This window comes from Hevea brasiliensis, chromosome 15 (assembly GCF_030052815.1).
Source record: "Hevea brasiliensis isolate MT/VB/25A 57/8 chromosome 15, ASM3005281v1, whole genome shotgun sequence".
In the NCBI taxonomy this organism is placed as follows: Eukaryota; Viridiplantae; Streptophyta; class Magnoliopsida; order Malpighiales; family Euphorbiaceae; genus Hevea; species Hevea brasiliensis.
In genome coordinates, this window is record NC_079507.1 from 76,738,537 (window position 1) to 76,760,935 (window position 22,399).

Genomic DNA, 22,399 nt, shown 5'->3' on the forward strand with positions numbered 1-22,399 from the left:
CACATAGTGCCCAACAGCATATTCAAAAACCCAAGGCATGGGTCTACATTGCCGCATTTTCAAAATCTTGATTACTTCCTGCGCTTGAATTGAAGTTTTCCTACTCTGACAGGAGAACATTGGCTGTAAATAACGAAGTTGGTTAATTTTTTGTTAGATAGTTAGCTACCTTTTTGTTTCAGCTGTAGTTAGTTAGTCCAACTCAGATTCTTTTCCCACTTCTTTCTTTTTGTATGTATAAAAGACTTGTTTCTGTTTTATCAATGTTACATTCAATTTTCCTATCATTTCAGTTTTAGTAATATGGTATCAGAGGATTTCTTTCTTGAAGCAGTTATTTTTCATGCCTCTCGTTTTTCTCTTGATTTTCCTTTCTTTGCTTCCATTTTCTTGGAAAATTTTGACCTGTTATGGCTGCGAATCAAAGTAATGATCACTTGCAAAATCCTTCTAATCCATATTTTCTACATCCTAATGAGAATCCAGCACTAGTATTGGTTTTTCTAGTCCTTACAGGATCGAATTATCATTCTTTGGCCAGAGCAATGAGAATGGTCTTGGCTTCGAAGAACAAACTTTCGTTTATTGATGGATCTCTGGTTGCACCTGTCAGATCTGATCCAATGTACTCTACCTGGGTGAGATGCAAATTATGGCGCTTTCATGGATCACCAGGTCTTTGTCACCTTCAATTGCTCAGAGTATCCTCTAGATAGATAAATCTATCAATATTTGGAATGACTTGAAGGATAGGTTTTCACAAGGGAATGTTATCCGGATATCAGATCTACAAGAAGAAATTTATAGCTTCAAGCAGGGTGAACTTTTTGTGATGATTATTTTACTCAACTTAAGATTCTTTGGGATGAGTTAATCAATTTCAGGCCAATTCCTTCTCCTTCATGTCCCACTCCTTGTTCATGTGGTGCTGTTGAAGTAGTTCGGAAATATCAAGGAAATGATTGTGTAATATGTTTCTTGAAAGGGTTAAATGAGCAATTCTCGCATGTGAAGTCACAAATTATGATGATGAAACCTTTGCCTTCTATAAATGAAGTCTTTTCTCTTGTTATTCAACAAGAAACAAGAAAGACAAATGCTAGGTAATACTGTTGAATCAAAGGTGTTTGTGAATAAAGGCCGTGAAAAATGAGAGTGCGAATAGTTAAGGTTCATATGGTAGGGGGCAGTTTGGAACCAACAGTTCATCTGTTGGTCAATTTGGATCCAATAATTCATTTGCTGGTAGAGAACAATATGTTGGTCCAATTAAGTTTTGTACTTCCTATGGGAAGTAGAGGCACACAGTGGATACTTGTTATAGGAAACATTAGCTCATCTGCAAATAATGTTGCCACTGAATCTGTTGCATTAGTTATTGTTGAATCATCTCTTTCAGAAGCCAATGAGGGTTCCACCACAAGTTTTACTCCAGAGCAATATCAGAAGTTATTGTCTTTAATTCGGGATCAGGCTTTGACAGCTACTCCATCCATTTATTCTGCTGATCATATCACTACACATCCTAACACTTCTTCTATCCCACCAACTTTCCTCACTCCCAATCATTCAGGTAACCATTTAGCATTACTTAGTAAACCTATATCTTATTCATGGATTTTAGATATTGGAGCAACTGACCACATATGTATTTCATTGTCAGCCTTTACTTCTTTTAGATAAATTAAACCTATTTCTATTAGACTACCTAATAGTGATCAAGTTTTAGCCTACATTTCTGGCACTGTTCATTTTTCAAATATCTTTTATCTTGTTGATGTCCTTTATGTTTCTACTTTTACTTTCAATCTCATTTCAGTCACTAAGCTTACTTCTATGTTACATTGTTGTCTCATTTTTCAAAATTCTCATTGTTTCATTCAGGATTTGAACAGCTGGAAGATGATTGGTTTAGTTGAGGTTAAAGGTTGATATGTCTTGCTGAAGCCTATTCTAGAACTCAACTCAACTTCTTCTATCAATGTGACTTCTTCATCCGCTTCAGCTTTTTTACCCTCCAGTTTATGGCATTATAGACTTGGCCATGCATCAAGTTCTAGGCTTACTGTCATAAATAAAGTATATCCTTCTGTTTCTTGTATTAGTCTATCTCATACATGTGACATGTCATTTTGTAAAACAAAAGAAGCTTCCCTTTTTTATAAGTGAAACTCATACCGTAAACCCTTTTCAGCTTGTTCATTGGACATTTGGTGACCATATTCAGTTCCTTCAATACATGGTCACAGATATTTTTTTATAGTTGTTAATGACTTTACATACAGGGGTTTTCTTGATGAAACTAAAATCTGAAACAAGATCTCTTCTGCAATCCTTTGTCACTTGATTGAGACTCAATTTGACACCAAAATACAAATCATTAGGAGTGATAATGAATCTGAATTTTCCATGATTGATTTTTATAATTCTAAGGGAATTGTTTACCAGACAACTTGTGTTGAGATATCTCAACAAAATGGAATTGTTGAAAGAAAACAAAACATCAGCATCTTCTTAATATTGTTAGAACTTTGCTTTTTCAATCTCATCTTCCCATAACTTTTTGGTCTTATGCTATTCTCCATTCCTTTTTCCTCATCAATAGATTGCCATCTCCCATTCTACAAGATTAGTCACCTTTTGAAATGCTTTATCATTCTTTACCTGAGTATTCAGAATTAAAGGTTTTTGGATCTCTTTAACAACTACTAGGCTAGATATTACTTTTGCCATTGAACAATTGAGTCAGTTTCTATCTAAGCTTACTAATCTTCATCAGCAAGCCTTACACAGGGTACTTAGATATATTAAACTTTCTCCTGGCAAAAGGTCCTTCCTTTCCATCTAGCTCTTCCACTCACCTCAAAGCTTTCAGTGATTCAGATTGGGCAGGGAGTATGGATACAAGAAGATTAGTGATTGGATTCAGCGTCTATCTTGGAGACTCTTTTATCAGCTGGAAATCTAAGAAACAGGCCATTGTTTCTCAGTCTTCTTTAGAGGCAGAGTATCGGGTTCTTGCTGCCACCACATGCGAATTGCAATGGATTGTAAATTTGCTTCATGATTTTGGAATTGCTCATCCAAAGCTAGCAAGTGTGATTTGTGATAATCGATCTGCACTTCACATTGCTGCCAATCCTGCCTTTCACGAAAGAATTAAGCACATTGAACTTGATTGTTCATGAAAAGGTGTTATCTAGCTTAATTCATTTGATTCCTATTACCTCCAATGCTCAGTTGGCAGATATAAATACCAAGGCTCTTGCTGTCTCTCCTTTTCAAGCCTTAGTGTTAGTGCACAAGCTAGGAATGTTTGGCATACATTCTCTAGCTCGCAGGGGGTATTGGCTGTAAATAACAAAGTTGGTTAATTTATTGTTAGATTTTATGCTAGCTTTCTGTTTCAATTGTAGTTAGTTAGTCCAGCTCAAATTCTTTTCCCGCTTCTAACCTTTTGTATATATAAAAGATTTGTTTTAGTTTCATCAATGTTAAGTTCATTTTTCCTATAAATTCATTTTTAGTAATAGAGAATGGCATGGTTGATGCTGATTTAACCAAGAGGCTTGCACACTTGAAAAAAGCTTCTTTATTGTGTGAATGGTGAATTTGCTCAGTACCTCAGATTTGACAATCATCCACATGTCAAAACCTGTGGACATGGATTGAAATTAAAACACAGGTAGGTCCGCAAGAATGGTTTGTTTCTCTTTTTGGCGTTTATATCAGTGAGCTAACGTCACATAACAGCTTTTGCATTGCAGACCATCTACAAGGGAATTTACAAGGAATGAGAATATTTTCCCTGTGGTTTGGCCCCAAGAACAATATGGGAAATCAACATATAGTGTTTGCAATTGTGTAGCGGGAGCAGTTAGCTGTTTTTTTTTAGGATAAAAGCTTAGTTGAGTTGAGTTTAGAATTGTGGTGAAATGGTATTTTATAGATTAAGCCACACATAAAAGAAGTAAAAATAAATGAGATAGTAATGATGGTCTGATAATTAAGCAAAAAACCATGTGTCCATCAGCTCAAGCAACCGCAAGAATTCATCAATCAAAAGTAAATAATCTAACTTACCTGTTCTGATCACCGCATGCAAATTTTCACAATCATAAATACAACCCAATCCAGTGGAAAAAGTAGAGTAGCAAAAGATTGCTTTGGCATACAGTCCCATCAAGGTGTCGGTTCAGGACTAAAATGAAGTCATAGCTAATCATAATACATATAACGTCTAGTGAACCAGCACTTATTATTTCAATAAAGGATGTCCGATTATTCACATAAAAGAAATAGTTGCATCGCAAAAGGTTGGCTGAGGGTGTCTTGGTACAACAGTAAGTTTATTTCACTGTGACTTGGTAGTCAGATTTAAACCATGAAACAAACTAATGCCAGAAGCTTCATGCACCGGCACACACCTTATTTAGAAAGGTTGACCATCCTAATATTTCTCAATCAACTGTCACATTGTGCTTTTGGTCTGGCTTCAAAGATTCATCCTAAGGGGAAAAAAGCACAAGAAGCCTAATCATAATAAAAAAGTATATCTTCTTTGCTGGAACCACCAATCAATTTTAAGCTAGAATGGATGTCAATAAATTATTGACAGATTGCTCAATTGCACATTGTTCAGGCAAGAAACCTTCCAGGTTTTAGTGACTATGGTATGGACAAAGTGAAGCAAAAAAATGGAAGTTGATTTCACCAACCTTAGTGCAAACGTAAATGTAATGGACATCAGGCTTCTTTCCAAGTGTGACTTCCACCGAGTTTCCATCATCACCAAGTGGAACAGGATTTGTCAACTCCCAAATTGGATGTTCAGAGACTCCTCCAGAGAAAAGCTTTTCTGAACATTGCAAACAGCAAGATTAAGAACATTTCAAATTTCTGAGTTGATACTATTAAAAAGGAAGCCCTAGTTAGCCTATCATATGATGATGAATGCAGGACAACCAGTGGACAATTTTTTCTTGATTGGACAATCATAAGAACTAGAAATTTGCTCGACACATATCTCTAATCCTATTGCGGTTATCTGAAGAGGTGTATGTTTTGCTATGTCAACGTTAAGCGGATCAATTTGAACCCAATAGCCAAAACAAAACACAGCAATTACAGTTCCTTCTTTCCATATTATAGTAAAATGTAAGATTCCAATTCTCCCTTAATTTAGGCATTAAATTTAAAATAAAAAAGGGAAAACAAATTGTACATATGAGAAAAAAATTATTATCATTCAGGAAAAGGATTATATTGAACCTATCACATGGAGTTTTATCCTCCACAAGTAAGATTCTCTCAAAAAGCGTAAACGATACACTGGAGCTCCATATGTAACCTGCAACACTTGCAAGGCTTGTCAAGGCACGTAAGTAAAAGCAAATGCAAGTCATGTTTTAATTGCTGGAGTAACTCAAGAAAGCAATTTTATTTACCAGGATATATACTCCTTTATCCCTGAGCACCCTATAGTTTGTCATCAACTGCTTCAATATATGGTGAACAGATCAAGAAAAAAAAAAGCAAAAATAAAATTGTGAAAAAAATTTGATTGGTGTTATTCATAGTTTATCATTTTACCTCCAAACTTCTTCAAGCATCTTGGCAGCATTTTGTCTTGAATTATTTCCACACTAGAGAGAAAAATTTGCTAAGAAGTATAGAATAGGAATGACACCTTAAGCAATTCAATTTTTTATTAAAGTAATAAAACATGCAGCACTCACCAAGATAGAGTCTAGAGTTCCTGAAAAAGCCATGTCAAACAAACATAAGAATCAACTTCAAAAGACTATTTCAATGATATTTAACTAACGGATGGAAAAGAAAACGCCGTTAAAAGGGTACCTTTATCAATAACAGCATCAAAGGAACCTGTTTGAAAAGTACTCATATCTCGGACATCCATTTGAATATCTGCATAAGTGTTACGGAAGAAAGAACAACAAAATGAAAAGCCTTTGCACAGAAAAACAAACAAATAAATAAAATCTTGCATAATTAAGTAAGGGGAAGTGGATACATTTCAGTGGAGGACGATTAAAATACTTCTTCTGCATAGCTTCAATAACTACAGAGGATATATCAACGTTTACCACATCCTCATATCCATCATCCACCATCCCTTCGCTAAATGCTGCAATCACATTTTCAATTTTTTTTTTTAAAGAAAGTAGTTAAAAAAAAAAAAGCGCGATAACTGATCTAATCCATCAATGGTTTGCAAAATCAGAAACTTAAATGCCAAAAGAGCATCATTTTCGAAGTAGGGAAAAGAAAATTGGACGCGTTGAAATATAGAAATAAATCATTGTCTAAGTTGAGCAAAATAAATATATAACTTTGAAGGAAATGAAAGGAAAGGAGGGGATCTGAGAGATGAGATCGTGATTCAAAGGTGCGATCGCACAGAGAGGGGAAAAGTAAATGAGGAGCACCTGAGTTGCCACATCCAACGACGAGGATTCGAGGGCGATGGTAGCGAGGGGCGTAGAGATTGATGAGCGGAGCCAAGGAATCATACTTCTGGTACCAATCGAAGGGCCCTGATTCATTCGCATATCTGTTGTCCCAGTACCATGGCTCACCGTATGCCTGCGTTGATGTTCCCATTGTCATCCTCTCCAACTGCTCGGCCTCGGCGCTTCTTCAGTCTTGTCGTCAATGTACCAAAGATGGAGAGACGATCGTTCCTCTCGGTCGAACACGAATAGAGTTGAGGGGTATTCTAGTTATTTTCATTAAGGAAATGAATGGCCGAATTTAATTATGAAACAAACGACGCCGTATCATCTTCCTTGCCCCTGAATACCACACCCAGGTGCTACAATGAGCAGCAAAACCAAACGCAGAGCCTCTGCTAAAAATCACAGATCGATGGGTTGCGTGCTCGTGATTTGAATCGAGCGAAAAAATTATAATTGCAGATTTTTATTTACAAGTGTATGTGTGGGTCAGCTCTTTAGTTTTGTATAAGGTGAATTCCTTGAGCCATTGGTTCTGAGAAATAGAGATAGATTAGAAATTATAATTGGGACGTTAAAATCTAGGTCTTTGATTATTTACGTTTGACATTGGGTAGACAGGTGTAGAAGAGATTGACATAATCTCTCAATTACAAGAGCAAGTGGATTCAATTGCTTCACCTGTCTTCAGTACAACTGGACTCTATGCGTCCCTCTCCAAATTACCCTGAACCACCAGCTAACCTAATGGAGGATTTTGCAGAGCGATCTAACTCAAAATTTTAACTTTATAGAGTAACTTTTGTGAAAGACGGGCAAGGGTACGCGGCCTTCCCCTTATTCTCACGATCTAAACCGATGACCATTGACGAAAGAGCAACACAACCTTACCAATTGCATTACACATCTGGAGTTACTAAGAACCGTTGTATTGTTAAGTTTCGGCAAGAATGGTCAAAGCTTGTACATGAAAGCAATGCAAGCGCTTTCAAAAAAGACTCTTAGTTTTAAAGTTTGAAATTATTTTTTTAAATAAAAATATTATTTTAAATATCGTTAAAAAATATAATTTAAAAAAAAATTATTTTATTATTTTAATATTTTTATTATTAAAATTAATTAAAATTAATTTTTAATTATTTTTTAATAATTAAAAATATTTTTAATTAATATATTTAAAAAAATATTTTTTTTTAATAATATTTTTAATAATAATACTAAACAAATCCTGATGTGATGTGATAGTATTGAACAAAACCTTAGGCGAATTCAATTGCTTAAGAAAAGCAAGTCTGGAATTGGGGCGTTCAAGTAGATTGCCCTAACAATACAACACATCTGTTCTACTACATGTTACATGTGGCTCTGTGGAGACAATACTTCATATTGCAACCTCATTCTGAACCCCTATTTGTATAGGCTAATGTGGGATAAATTGCACCATTCATCCTTAAATTTAAAGGTTATTTTATTTTTATTTTTAATTTTTAATTTTTTAAAATAAAATCACTTAATTTTAATTTTATTTCAAAAGAAATTATCTCACTCAATAATAAAATGTTAAAAAAATAAAATTATTATTTTAACATTATTTAAAAAAATTACTATTTTACCACTTTCTTTCTTTTTTTCTCTATATTTTTTTGATTAAATTCATTGATAACTAATTATCAATAAGACTATTTTATTTTTAATAAAATTAATATTTATTAAATTGGTAGGGCTTCCTCTATCCTCAACAAAGTTCGTGCAATAGCCCAATTTAAAAAAATTATTATTATTATTATAAAATTTTAATATTATTTTATGCATAGTAACTTAATTTAGATATGTTATTATATTATATTATGCGTTATAAAGTGGCATTTATTCTTATTCTATTATGACTTTATTATTTAATTATATTTTGATTTGGTAATGTTTTAAATAATTACTTTGAGATATATATATATATATATATATATATATATATATATATATATATATTAGTAAAAAAATATAGATATAAAAAAATTACAAAATTTAGTTTGAGTGAATATAGACGCATAAAGCATCCAGCTTCATGCCATGTGACCCCTCGCCCTTGTAAATTTTTGGTTCCTATAGAACGTGTTGTCCAAGAGCACTCCCCTCCTTTCATCCTTCTTCGGTGAAGACTAAAACATTGGCTGACAGCTCCAAGCGAGGCAAGGGATGTCAGCAACCTCTGGCAGCAACGGGTGAAAACGCAAGGAGAGAGAAGGCCAAAGCAGCAACTTCCGACATCATTTCGACTAATTCTGGTGCCTTTTTTTGGTGATTTCAACAGTGCTAAACCACTTTCTCAGGTGTGTTTCTTTTAGATGCCACCAATTTCACCTAAAATGATGGATGAAGGAAAGAAAGATGAGAGGGAGAGAGAAGGTAAGAGAGGGAAGAGAGAGAAGAGGGGTTGTAACGGGGAAACCGGTTGAAAAAGGAAGGACAATTTTTTTAAAACAAAATTAAAATGGAAAGATTTTATTTTAATAAATTAAACAATTCCTAATGTAATTTATTCAGCGAATGTAGTATATAAGTGAAAACATGCCAAAGATTATAGGACAATCTTAAGGAAACAAATAAATATATGTGTTGTTATTTTTCCTTAGCACGTTAAAAGATTTTTAAGGTTTTTAATTACTATAGGATTATGTTAATTATAGTGAATCTCGTTAGTAATTTTTTTTATCAATAAATTTTAAATTTGTTGATATTTATTACTGAATTTTAAAATTTATTGATAACTCAACTCAACTCAACTAAGCCTTTATCCCAAAAATTTGGGGTCGGCTATATGGATTCGCTTTTTCCACTCTGAACGATTTTGAGTTAAATCCTCAGAAATGTGTAATGCTTCTAAGTCATACTGTACTACTCTCCTCCAAGTCAATTTAGGTCTACCCCTTTTTTTCTTTCTATCCTCTAGCCTAATGTGCTCTACTTGTCTAACTGGAGCCTCCGTATGTCTACGCTTCACATGACCAAACCACCTCAATCTCCCTTCTCTCAACTTATCTTTAATTGGCACCACTCCTACCTTTTCTCTAATACTTTCATTACGGACTTTATCTAGTCTAGTATGGCCATTCATCCACCTTAACATTCTCATCTCTGCAACTCTTATCTTAGATGCGTAGGACTCTTTCAGTGCCCAACACTCACTACCATATAGCATAGCCGGTCGTATGGCTGTACGGTAAAATTTTCCTTTTAATTTATTGGGAATCTTACGATCACATAAAACTCCGTGCACGTCTCACTTCAACCATCCGGCTTTAATCCTATGATTAACATCCTCCTCACATCCCCATCTACTTGAAGGATCGAGCCTAGATATTTAAAGTGATTACTTTGGGACAGTGCCACTCCATTCAAACTAACTCCTTCCCTATCACGGTTTAGCATTCACCGAACTTGCAATGCATGTATTCTCTTCGTTCTACTTAACTTAAAACCCTTTGACTCTAGAGTACTTCTCCAAAGTTCTAGCTTCCTATTGACTCCTTCTCGTGTCTCATCTATCGTAACAATATCATCCGCAAACATCATGCACCAAGGAATACTCTCTTGTATATGTTTCAGTTCATCTAAAACTAATGTAAAAGATAAGGGCTTATAGTGATCCTTGGTGTAATCCAATTGAGATCGGAAAATCTCTTGTGTCCCCTCCTCATGCGCACAATAGTAGTTGCTCCTTCATACATATCTTTCAATACTTGTATATACCTAATAGATACCCTCTTTTGTTCTAACGCATTCCATAAGACCTCTCTTGGAACACTATCATAAGCCTTCTCCAAATCAATAAAAACCATGTGTAGATCTTTCTTCCCCTCTCTATAATACTCAATCAAGCTTCGAATATGAAAGAGCGCGTCCATAGTTGAACGACCGTGCATGAAACCAAATTGATTGAGAGAGATAGAAGTATCATGATGTAGTCGATGCTCCACAACTCTCTCCCACAACTTCATAGTATGGCTCATGAGTTTAATTCCCCTATAGTTTGAGCAACTCTGTATGTCTCCCTTATTTTTAAAAATAGATACCAAAATACTCCTCCTCCATTTATCAATCATTTTCTTTGAGTTTAGAATCTTATTAAATAATTTAGTTAACAATGCCACTCCCATATCTCCCAAATACTTCCACACTTCAATTGTTATTTCATCATGTCCACAGGTTTTACCTACTTTCATTCTCTTAAGTGCTTCCTTTACTTCTAAAGATCTAATCCTTCTAGTATAATTTACATTCTTTTCTATTGTTCTATAATCTATATTCACGCTATTTCCATTTTGACTATTATTAAAGAGATCATTAAAATAATTTCTCCATCTTTCTTTAATGTCCTCATCTTTCACCAACACTTTTCCTTCTTTATCCTTAATGCACCTAACTTGATTGAGATCTTGACATTTCCTTTCTCTACTCCTTGCTAATCTATAAATATCTTTCTCCCCTTCTTTAGTTCCAAGTTTCTCATATAACTTTTCAAAGGCACGTGCTCTTGCTTGGCTAATCGCCTTTTTGCCTCTTTCTTTGCTATCTTGTCTTGTTCATATGCCTCATTATTATCACATTTAGGTAATTTCTTATACCATTCCCTTTTTCTCTTCACTGCCTTTTGTACTTCCTCATTCCACCACCATCTCTCTTTTGAGGGTGGTCCATGTCCTTTAGACTCCCCAAGTACTTTTCTAGCTACTTCTCTAATCTTTGATGCCATCTGTATCCACATATCATTGGCCTCCATATCTAGCTTCCATACTTCGGACTCAAGAAGCTCATTTTTGAACTTCACTTGCTTTACTCCTTTGAACTCCCACCACTTTGTTCGAGCTACACTATTTCTTCTGACCTTACTTGAATTATTCCTAAACTTGACATCCAAGACCACCAACCTATGTTGACTTGTTAAAGCTTCTCCTGGAATGACCTTGCAATCCTTGCATAGAGCTCTATTTGCCTTCCTGGTTAAGAGGAAGTCGATTTGGCTTCTATGTTGCCCACTTTTGAAAGTCACTAAATGTGACTCTCTTTTTATAAAGTAGGTATTTGCTAGTATTAGGTCGTATGCCATAGCAAAATCCATGATGCTTTTGCCCTCCTCATTTCGACTGCCAAAACCAAAACCTCCATGAACATTCTCATAACCTTGCCTATCACTTCCTACATGTCCATTCAAATCTCCACCAATGAAAACATTCTCCTCATTCGGTATGCTTTGCATTAAATCATCCATATCTTCCCAAAACCTTTGTTTACTCTCACTGTCTAGTCCTATTTGTGGGGCATAAGCACTAACTATATTTATTGTTTCTCCGTCTAATACTAGCTTTACTAGTATAATTCTATCTCCTACTCTTTTCACAGCTACTACTGCGTCTTTCAATGTCCTGTCTATGATTATACCCACTCCGTTCTTGTTTCTCTCCTTTCCGGTAAACCACAATTTGTACCCTGAATTACCCACTTCCTTACTTTTCTCTCCTACCCATTTAGTCTCCTGAATGCAAGCAATATTCACCCTTCTCCTTTCCAAGGTATCCACAAGCTCCATTAATTTTCCTGTAAGTGATCCAACATTCCAAGTACCAACCCTGATCCTCCTCCTATCCTGCTCCTTCCTAATTGGTCTCCTTCTATGATAATTAAAAATATATTTAAAAAATTATTTTTAATTAAAATAATAAATTTTATTATTAATTTTTAGACTAATTTTTTGAGATTTAAAATTATTTTATTATTATAAATACATTTTTATTTTATGATTAATAACTAATAAAAATACACTATGATGAGAGGTAAAAAAGGTATTTGAAAAAAAAAAGTCAAGCGAGGGAAAATTATATTAATAAAAATGAAAAATATATGGTAAAATTAAAAGGTAGAAGAAAAAAATGAAAGTAAAAAAAGTGGAAAAGAAAAGAAAATGTCACGACCCAACCTATGGGCCGGACTGGCACTAGGACCTGGGCCAGCCTAAAGCCCCCGAGGCCCGTAGTAAGCCTAACTGTTCATTAACCCAACTCAAAGGCCCATTTGGGCTCAATATCAAGAAATCAACTGGACAGAGTCCGGCCATAAAATGGACCTTTCAACGGGGAGTTTTTTTACTCACCCGACCTGTAAACACGTTATATCATCAATTGGGGAGCTCAGCTCACCCTCCACATACTCATAACATCATAAAAATAAATGGGAGCTCAGCTCTCTCATCCAATCCATCAAACATGCATAGCATATTAAGTTTACAGGTCCAAAATAATAATTTAGTTTACAGACCCAAATCAAATAAACATTTCTAACACATGCGGAAATTCTAAGATTTAACAAGTTTATACAAACATTAATAATCGACCTGCGAGGGAGAAAGCAGGTTAACCTTAAAAATATCCTTCTGTGGCCTGGAAAAATATTGAACAGGAGTGAGCGTTCGACTCAGAGAGTAAAATATCAATTTTAACCATAATCTCTATAACTATCTAAAACTAATGCACCCTGTAGAGTGAAATGCAACATCAACAACATTTTCACATCATAACATCAAAAAGGTAATTTGGAGCACTCACACACCCTGTAACATTAATCATAATATATGGGAGCTGATCCCCTATACAGCCCTCTTAAATCCAACCTGGTGCCAGCGAAGAACTCAAGCCGGACTTTCGCTTAATAAACCAAATCGGGGGTCCCAGCGAAGAACTCAAGCTGTGACTACCCCCCGAAGGATCGGGTCCCAATAAGAACTCAAGCGTGACTACCCGCATCCGCCCATAGTCCACACCACATCACACGCACGCCAACGCACGCACACTGCTCCAAATTACTACAACAACATCCATGGCACGTTAACAGTTATGAATGCAACATAAATCGTGCCTAGAGTTTAACTACATAAATATGCATATAAGTGATGCATGGGCATGCTTGAACATATAATAATATCGAAATTACAATTAAAATTAATATTTTACTCACAGACTTGACGGTGGTCACTGAGGCGGCTGGGCGGAGGAAGAAGGCTGTCCCGGCTCACCTGAAAATTTTATTACAATCATTTAATAAATTTGACTCCATACAAACAAGGAAAAAGACCAAATACGTCCTAAGTCGTGCCGAAAATCCGGCAGAGTCTCCCCTATACCTAGGACCTACCCAACCTGCAAAAGGGCTTAAAACACACTTCTATATCCACAATCCACATATCCACAACTCAATCACGTCACACAGCCCCTCCTGGGCCCATCAAATCAATCATCCATCACAATATGTAAAATTTCAATTTAGTCCTTATAATTGATCATTTTTGCAAAAACTGCTCAAATAAGCCCTAAAAATTATAAAACTACGCCCATGGTCCTTAGAAATATTACTAAGCTATTGCAAAAAGAATCGTAATTTTCTAAGCTACCACGAATATTTTATGGATTTTTAATCCTATTTAAGCACTAGAAAATTACGAAAAAGCAAGGTTCGGGTTTACCTTTGCCGATTCCGACTTCGGGAAAGCGCTCGGGATGCCTGACAATGGTGGGGTAGCCAAAACCTCGATCCAATTCGGAGACTTTTCCGATAGCTGGTCTATCTGACCGGAAATTCACAGATCCGGACAACTGTCGAATTTCCGCGAATTGAGGATACCTACACGTAGCCCAATAATAATATATAAAAAATCAGGGGTGTTACAGAAAAGGAGAGATTTTTCCATATGAAATTTATTAATAGATTCCAAAATTTGTTGGTAATATATTTACGGATTTGAAATCGATTAGTAAAATAAATATCAATTATAATTCATCGGTATATTATCAACGAATTTTAAATTAATTAGTAATTTAAATAATTTTTTTTCTCAAAAATTACCTATGAATTTCAAACCCATTGGTAAATTACCAACAGATTATAAAATATATTGATAAATTATTAATAAAATTCAAATTTATTGATAATTACCTATGTATTTTAAATTCATTGATAAATTACAAACAAATTATAAAATATGTTGATAAATTATCCATGAATTTCAAATTTGTTGATAATTTAAACACAATTTTTTTTTAAATCTCAAAACTTATCAACAGATATTAAAATCAGCTAGTAATTTAAATATAAATATTTTTTTTGTTTCAAAAATTATTAATAGATTTCAAATCCATTGGTAATTTACTAATGTATTGCACCAAATATAAATATTTTTTTGTTTCAAAAATTACTAATAGATTTCATATCCATTGGTAATTTACTAATGAATTGTACGAATAGATTTCAAATCAGTTGATAATTTAAAAACTCAATTTAATTCATTGATAAAATTCATTGCTGTATGGATAAATTATTGTAATGTTTGATTCTTTATTATCATTTATTTGAGAATTATACATCTCTTGAGTTTCAAGTGAAGTTTTGGTAAGAATTTCCAAGCATGAGATACAATATTTCATTTGAAAGTTGTTGGGTTTCAATTTGCGGTGGATATGAATTGGGATTATAACTCCGCTTAAGTAGTTTGGGCTTAGCCGGTCCTAAGCCCGGATAAAGGAGGAGGGTTGCAGTAGGTGACAACCAGCGTAAAAATTTCATCACACCCTATGATATGGATTCAAATGATATAAACATTGGGGCGTCCTCCACCAATGACGCGCTACATCAGAGCCCAGGTATAGTGAGAAATATGCAAGGGTGTAGGGCGTTCACCAAAAGCAACGCGCCATGCTGGCGCCCGGGTGTGGTGTTACGTGAGCAAAGGTTCCCACATAAAGAAGTTAGTCCATAGGACAGATAGTAGAATAAATAGTAGAACAGAATACAAGATAGACATAGAAAACAATAGAAGATATCATAGAAGTAGACTAATTAAGAAGGAGCAGGATAGGAGGAGGATCAGGGTTAGTACTTGAAATGTTGGATCACTTACAGGAAAATTAATGGAGCTTATGGATACCTTAGAAAGGAGAAGGGTGAATATTGCTTGCATTCAGGAGATTAAATGGGTAGGAGAGAAAAGTAAGGAAGTGGGTAATTCAGGGTACAAACTGTGGTTTATCGGAAGGGAGAGAAACAAGAACGGAGTGGGCATAATCATAGACAGGACATTGAAAGACGCAATAATAGCTGTGAAAATAGTAGGAGATAGAATTATACTAGTAAAGCTAGTACTAGAAGGAGAAACAATAAATATAGTTAGTGCTTATGCCCCACAAATAGGACTAGACAGTGAGAGTAAATAAAGGTTTTGGGAAGATATGGATGATTTAATGCAAAGCACACCGAATGAAGAGAATGTTTTCATTGGTGGAGATTTGAATGGGCATGTAGGAAGTGATAGACAAGGTTATGAGAATGTTCATGGAGGTTTTGGTTTTGGCAGTCAAAATGAGGAGGAAAAAAGCATCCTGGATTTTGCTATGGCATATGACCTAATACTAGCAAATACCTACTTTATAAAAAGAGAGTCACATTTAGTGACTTTCAAAAGTGGGCAACATAGAAGCCAAATCGACTTTCTCTTAACTAGGAAGACAAATAGAGCTCTATACAAGGATTGCAAGGTAATTCCAGGAGAGGCTTTAACAAGTCAACATCGGTTGGTGGTCTTGGATGTCAAGTTTAGGAACAATTCAAGTAAGATCAGAAGAAATAGTATAGCTCGAACAAAGTGGTGGGAGTTCAAAGGAGTAAAGCAAGTGAAGTTCAAAAATGAGCTTCTTGAGTCCGAAGCATGGAAGCTGGATATGGAGGCCAATGATATGTGGATACAGATGGTATCAAAGATTAGACAAGTAGCTAGAAAAGTACTTGGAGAGTTTAAAGGACAGGGACCACCCTCAAAAGAGAGATGGTGGTGGAATGAGGAAGTACAAAAGGTAGTGAAGAGAAAAAGAGAATGGTATAAGAAATTACCTAAATGTGATAATAATGAGGCATATGAACAGTACAAGATAGCAAATAAAGAGGCAAAAAAGGCAGTTAGTCAAGCAAGAGCATAGGCCTTTGAAAAGTTATATGAGAAACTTGGAACTAAAGAAGGGGAGAAAGATATTTATAGATTAGCAAGGAAGAGAGAAAGGAAATGTCAAGATCTCAATCAAGTTAGGTGCATTAAGGATAAAGAAGGAAAAGTGTTGGTGAAAGATGAGGACATTAAAGAAAGATGGAGAAATTATTTTAATGATCTCTTTAATAATAGTCAAAATGGTAATAGCGTGAATATAGATTATAGAACAATAGAAAAGAATGTGAATTATACTAGAAGGATTAGATCTTTAGAAGTAAAGGAAGCACTTAAGAGAATGAAAGTGGGTAAAGCCTGTGGACCCGATGAAATACCAATTGAAGTGTGGAAGTATTTAAGAGATATGGGAGTGGCATGGTTAACTAAATTATTTAATAAGATTCTAAACTCAAATAAAATGCCTAATGAATGGAGGAAGAGTATTTTAGTACCTATTTTTTAAAATAAAGGAGACATACAGAGTTGCTCAAACTATAAGGGAATTAAACTCATGAGCCATACTTTGAAATTGTGGGAGAGAGTTGTGGAGCATCGACTACGTCATGATACTTCTATCTCTCTAAATCAATTTGGTTTCATGCCCGGTCGTTCAACTATGGAAGCGATCTTTCTCATTAGAAGCTTGATGGAGAAATATAGAGGTGTGAAGAAAGATCTACACATGGTTTTTATTGATTTGGAGAAGGCCTATGATAGTGTTCCAAGAGAGGTCTTATGGAATTTGTTAGAACAAAAGAGGATATCTATTAGGTACATACAAGTATTGAAAGATATGTATGAAGGAGTAACTACTATTGTAAGGTGACACAAGAGATTTTCCGATCTCAATTGGATTACACCAAGGATCAGCCATAAGCCCTTACCTTTTTACATTAGTTTTAGATGAACTGACGAAACATATACAAGAGAGTATTCCTTGGTGCATGATGTTTGTGGATGATATTGTTCTGATAGATGAGACACAAGAAGGAGTCAATAGAAAGCTAGAACTTTGGAGAAGTACTCTAGAGTCAAAGGGTTTTAAGTTAAGTAGAACGAAGACAGAATACATGCATTGCAAGTTCAGTGAAGGCCAAACTGGTGATAGGGAAGGAGTTAGTTTGAATGGAGTGATACTGCCCCAAAATAATCACTTTAAATATCTAGGCTCAGTCCTTCAAGTAGATGGGGGATGTGAGAAGGATGTTAGTCATAGGATTAAAGCTGGATGGTTGAAGTGGAGACATGCCACGGGAGTTTTATGTGATCGTAAGATTCCCAATAAATTCAAAGGAAAATTTTCTTTGTCTGACCATACGATAGGCTATGTTATATGGTAGTAAGTGTTGGGCACTGAAAGAGTCGTATGCATCTAAGATAAGAGTTGCAGAGATGAGAATGTTAAGGTGGATGAGTGGCCATACTAGACTAGATAAAGTCCATAATGAGAGTATTAGAGAAAAGGTAGGAGTGGTGCCAATTGAAAATAAGTTGAGAGAAGGGAGATTGAGGTGGTTTGGTCATGTGAAGCATAGACATACGGAGGCTCCAGTTAGACAAGTAGAGCACATTAGGTTAGAGGATATAAAGAAAAAATGGGGTCAACCTAAATTGACATGGAGGAGAGTAGTACAACATGACCTAGAAGCATTACACATTTTTGAGGATTTAACCCAAAATCGTTCAGAGTGGAGAAAGCGAATCCATATAGCCGACCCTAACTTTTTTGGGATAAAGGCTTAGTTGAGTTGAGTTGAGTATGAATTGGGATTATCATATTGGGATTCTTGTTTTAGTTGAAATTTTATACTGGGACTCTTTTTTTTTTTTTTTTTTTTTTTTTTTCTCTTTGATTGTTATCTAAGATTTTCTCCATTGATTTGAATCAGGACGGATAAGTTTTTATTTCGGGAGCTAGAATTAGGCATGGGCTTGTCAATTTCATAAAATCACTGCATGGAATCCTAGCTTATGGTATGCTCTTATTCATGCCCTGAAACAAACTATCTCCGTTGGTAATTTTTGAATTTATTTTCCGACTAATTTTGTGGCGTCTGATGAACATGTTCATGAGAAAATGTGAGAGTCATAGCATATAGAATAAATCCTAAATAAAAGTAAATTCTATTGTGGTCCTACTTTTTGAATTTTTTTTTTCTCTCTTTGTTTCTTTATGAATTTTTAGACACTTTGGATGTAATAGAAAAATGTAAATACGCTTATTGTTAATTGAAATGATCTTTGATTTATTGTTAAGTGGGACTGAATAGAGCTAGATGATTATACGCTTATTGTTTCATTGTATTGTTTACGCGTGACTGTGTGTCCTACTCTTTCATCTGACATTTAATCATTTTTTTTATATTTCATATTTTTATTAGTTCAATACTAAGAAAAACTTAACATTAAGCAATCAGAATAAACCCATGGCCAGATAGACCAATCCCATTAAGACCCATCCTGTGGCTACTAATGGTAAGTAGAAAAACATTGATGAGGAACATAAGACCTAAACCAAATACGTGGAAGAAAAGAGACATCAGTAAACAACCTAACCTAAGACCTGCATAACAGAAACGCAGGGCACAGATACTAAGGCCTGATATTTAATCGTTTATATGGTTTAGTTGGTGAAGTGGGAAGTTAGCTTAACTATTGGTGAGATTTAAAGAATAATGAAGTATTTTTCTGTTATAATGGCCATGTAAATCTAAAACACACATATAATTATGCATTTACCAATGGATTTAGCAACGTATCGTAGATCCATTGCTAAATTTTAAAAAAAGTGGCTTATTTTCCTTCAATAGTTACTAACGGATTTCAAAATATTGTAAATCCATTGCCAATTTTTTTTAAAAAGTGAATTTTTTTCCTTTAAAAAATATCAATGGATTTTAAAATTTGTTGCTAATTAGCTATAAGGTGTGGAAGAAATTGATTTTGATAAAATCCTATTCAGAATATACAAAGCTGATTCTAATACAAATCCCCAAAAGGAGATTAACATATCAGTATAGCTCATCATACTACGTACCATATCCAATAGGGTATGATTTCTCCTTTCAGATACACCATTCAGTTGTGGCGTTCCTGGAGGAGTCAGCTGGGAAACAATGCCATGCTCTCTCAAGTATTCATCAAATTCAGTACTCAAATATTCACCTCTACGATCTGATTGAAGAGCTTTAATACTCTTTCCTGTTTGATTTTCTACTTCAGATTTAAATTCTTTGAACTTTTCAAAAGACTCGTGTTTGTATTTCATCAAATACAAAAACCCAAACCTTGATTTATCATTAGTAAAGGTAATAAAGTAATGAAAACTGCCTCTAGCCATTTCCTTAAATGGTCCACATACATCACTATATATTAACTCTAAAATATTTTCAGCTCTTAGCCATTGTCCAACAAAGGGTGATCTAGTCATTTTGCCCTGAAGGTAAGATTCACAAGTTGGAGTAGGCTCAGAGCCCAATAAGGATAAAATCTCCATTTTCTCCAATTTTGCAATCCTATCTTCTGCAACATGACATAACCTTAAGTGCCAAATATATTTTGAACTTAAGTTGGTTTTCACCATGGCATTGCATTCTTTTAGATTGCTATACTCTGGGCAGTTCCTTTTCCAGTGCCCATCCTTCTGGAAGTGGAAATACTTTCCTTTGCCTCCATCAGCTTTAGTCTTCCCTTTTTGTTTAGCTATTTTCTTAGAAGGACCATAAATCTGATGTTTCTTTTTCTTATTGCATCTTTTTCTATTGCCCTTCTTCTTGTTGGACTTTCCAGCAGAAAAAGATGCAATCAAAGCTACCTCTTTTCCTTTATTGCTCGGCATATTCTTTTGGGCAATAACCAGCATGTTCAGTAAACCAGCTAAGGTGCATTCCTGTTTAGTCATATGGAAATTTGTCACAAAATTCCCAAAAGACTCAAAAAGGGACTGAAGGATCAAATCCGTTTATAGTTGGAAATCCATGTTGAAGTCAAGATGTTCCAACTGCTCAATCAGCCGAATCATCTTGTGGACATGATCCCCAACATTCTGTCCCTTAAACATCCTCATGCGGAACAGCTGCCTAGATATCTCATACCTAACATTCCTGTTGTGCTCACCATACAACTCTTGTAGGTGAAGGAGGATCTCACTCGCACTCTGCATGTTCTCATGCTACTTCTGTAACTCATTACTCATGGAAGCAAGCATGTAACACATAGCTCTCATATCATGCTTTTTCCACTTGTCCAAAGTTTCATGTTCCACTTGTCCAAAGTTTCATGTTCCTCTTGAGTGGCCTCTAGAGGTAAGGAACTAGGAACATTTGAATCTAGTACATATCCTATATGTTCAAGGTTCAGGACAAGTTTCAAATTTCTTAGCCAATTAGACAGATTAGGTCCTGTCAACCTATTGCGATCAGGTATGCTTGCAAGGATATTGGATGGTGGTGGTTGTTCTGTGCTCATTATTATCAGAAAATTAACCGCAGAAAATAACCAGATTAATTAGTAAATATATCAAGTAATTAACCAAAATGATTATGGTCTTTTAATCAAATTGGTCCTCCCACTAACTTAGCGAATCCTACACTTCCAAAGTAGAAAACGGAAATCCTAGTTGGATGGATTTCTAGTGGGTGATTGAATTCTTATAATTCTATTGATCATCCTCAGGTACATTCGTTATTGGAATTACAATAAACTATAAGTGAGTAACTCCTTGCCCATCACATCTTATGTGAGGTTCAATCCTTTATCTAACCCCTAATGCTCAAAATCTCAGGTACACCCATTATTGACTTATCTTGCATTAGTTAAGTTGATCCCACTGAGCCAGTAATTATGCAAATAATTTTAATGTCCTCAGGTACATCCAATATTGGCCACCAAACCATTTACATATTTACAACATCTCATGCTTAACAATTATTCTTAAGAAAATCTCTTAAATTAATTGCATCTTATGCAAGTATTTAAAATTTCTTAAAATAATTGCCTCAATGGAGGGCTCATATTATAATTACTTTAATTATAGCATTTCCAACTTAATCATTTGTTTGAAGATTTTATGGTCATCCTAATTACTATTAAGGTCTCACTTTGTACATTATCCATTTAGCATGCATATATCACATACTGCATACATTCACATATATCTTATGCATTCATAGATAATAAATAAATATGGTATGATCATGGACTTTCTAAGGGATTCAATTCTGAGCTACCAAGAATTGAATCAGGGCATTTCTAGGTGCATTTCATTCATTCATATTACAAGAGTTGCTAAAGGAGTACATAATCAACAGTTGATATTAAATTCCTCCCACTGGTCCCACCAATGCTCTTGACCTCCTTGATCTTTTTGCAATCCATTATTACATAGTAATCATTGGCATACCAAGGCGAATTTATAAGAACTTAAATAAATAAAATTACAACCCAAAAAAATATTATAACCTTAATAATACATGCCCAAAAATAAATTAAAATAAATTAATTAATTTACAATCCCAAAGAAACATAAAAGAAATAAATCCAATCACATTGGTCTTTTATAGTCCATGATCATCCATCATGCATATCACTATTTAATAATTAAATAAAATATACATACTTAAATTAAATTGAATATCTCATATTCATCTTAAAAATTTAGATTTGAATATGATTCAAGTAAATTTAAAAATTCAGATTTGAATCTCATTCAAACAAATTTAAAAATTCAGATTTGAATCACATTCAAATAATTTTTAAAAAATCAGATTTGAATCACATTCAAACAATTTTTAAAAATTCAGATCTGAATATTATTCAAACATCTTTAAAAAATCAGATTTAAATATGATTCAAACAACTTTAAAAATTCAGATTTGAATCACATTCAAACAACTTTTAAAATTTA

The 22,399-nt window shown here is 34.6% G+C and overlaps 1 protein-coding gene across 1 annotated transcript; it reads right to left on the minus strand.

The window, feature by feature from the left end:
* Window positions 1-4,051: 4,051 nt before the first annotated feature.
* LOC110632912 (uncharacterized) lies at window positions 4,052-7,383 on the minus strand. Its single transcript, XM_058136443.1, is given in 10 exon segments — window positions 4,052-4,508; window positions 4,719-4,858; window positions 5,272-5,350; window positions 5,448-5,486; window positions 5,488-5,495; window positions 5,593-5,662; window positions 5,739-5,758; window positions 5,860-5,928; window positions 6,035-6,148; window positions 6,450-7,383. Coding segments are annotated over 10 exon segments (768 nt in total). The 5' UTR covers window positions 6,631-7,383; the 3' UTR covers window positions 4,052-4,460.
* Between the last annotated feature and the right edge of the window lie 15,016 nt (window positions 7,384-22,399).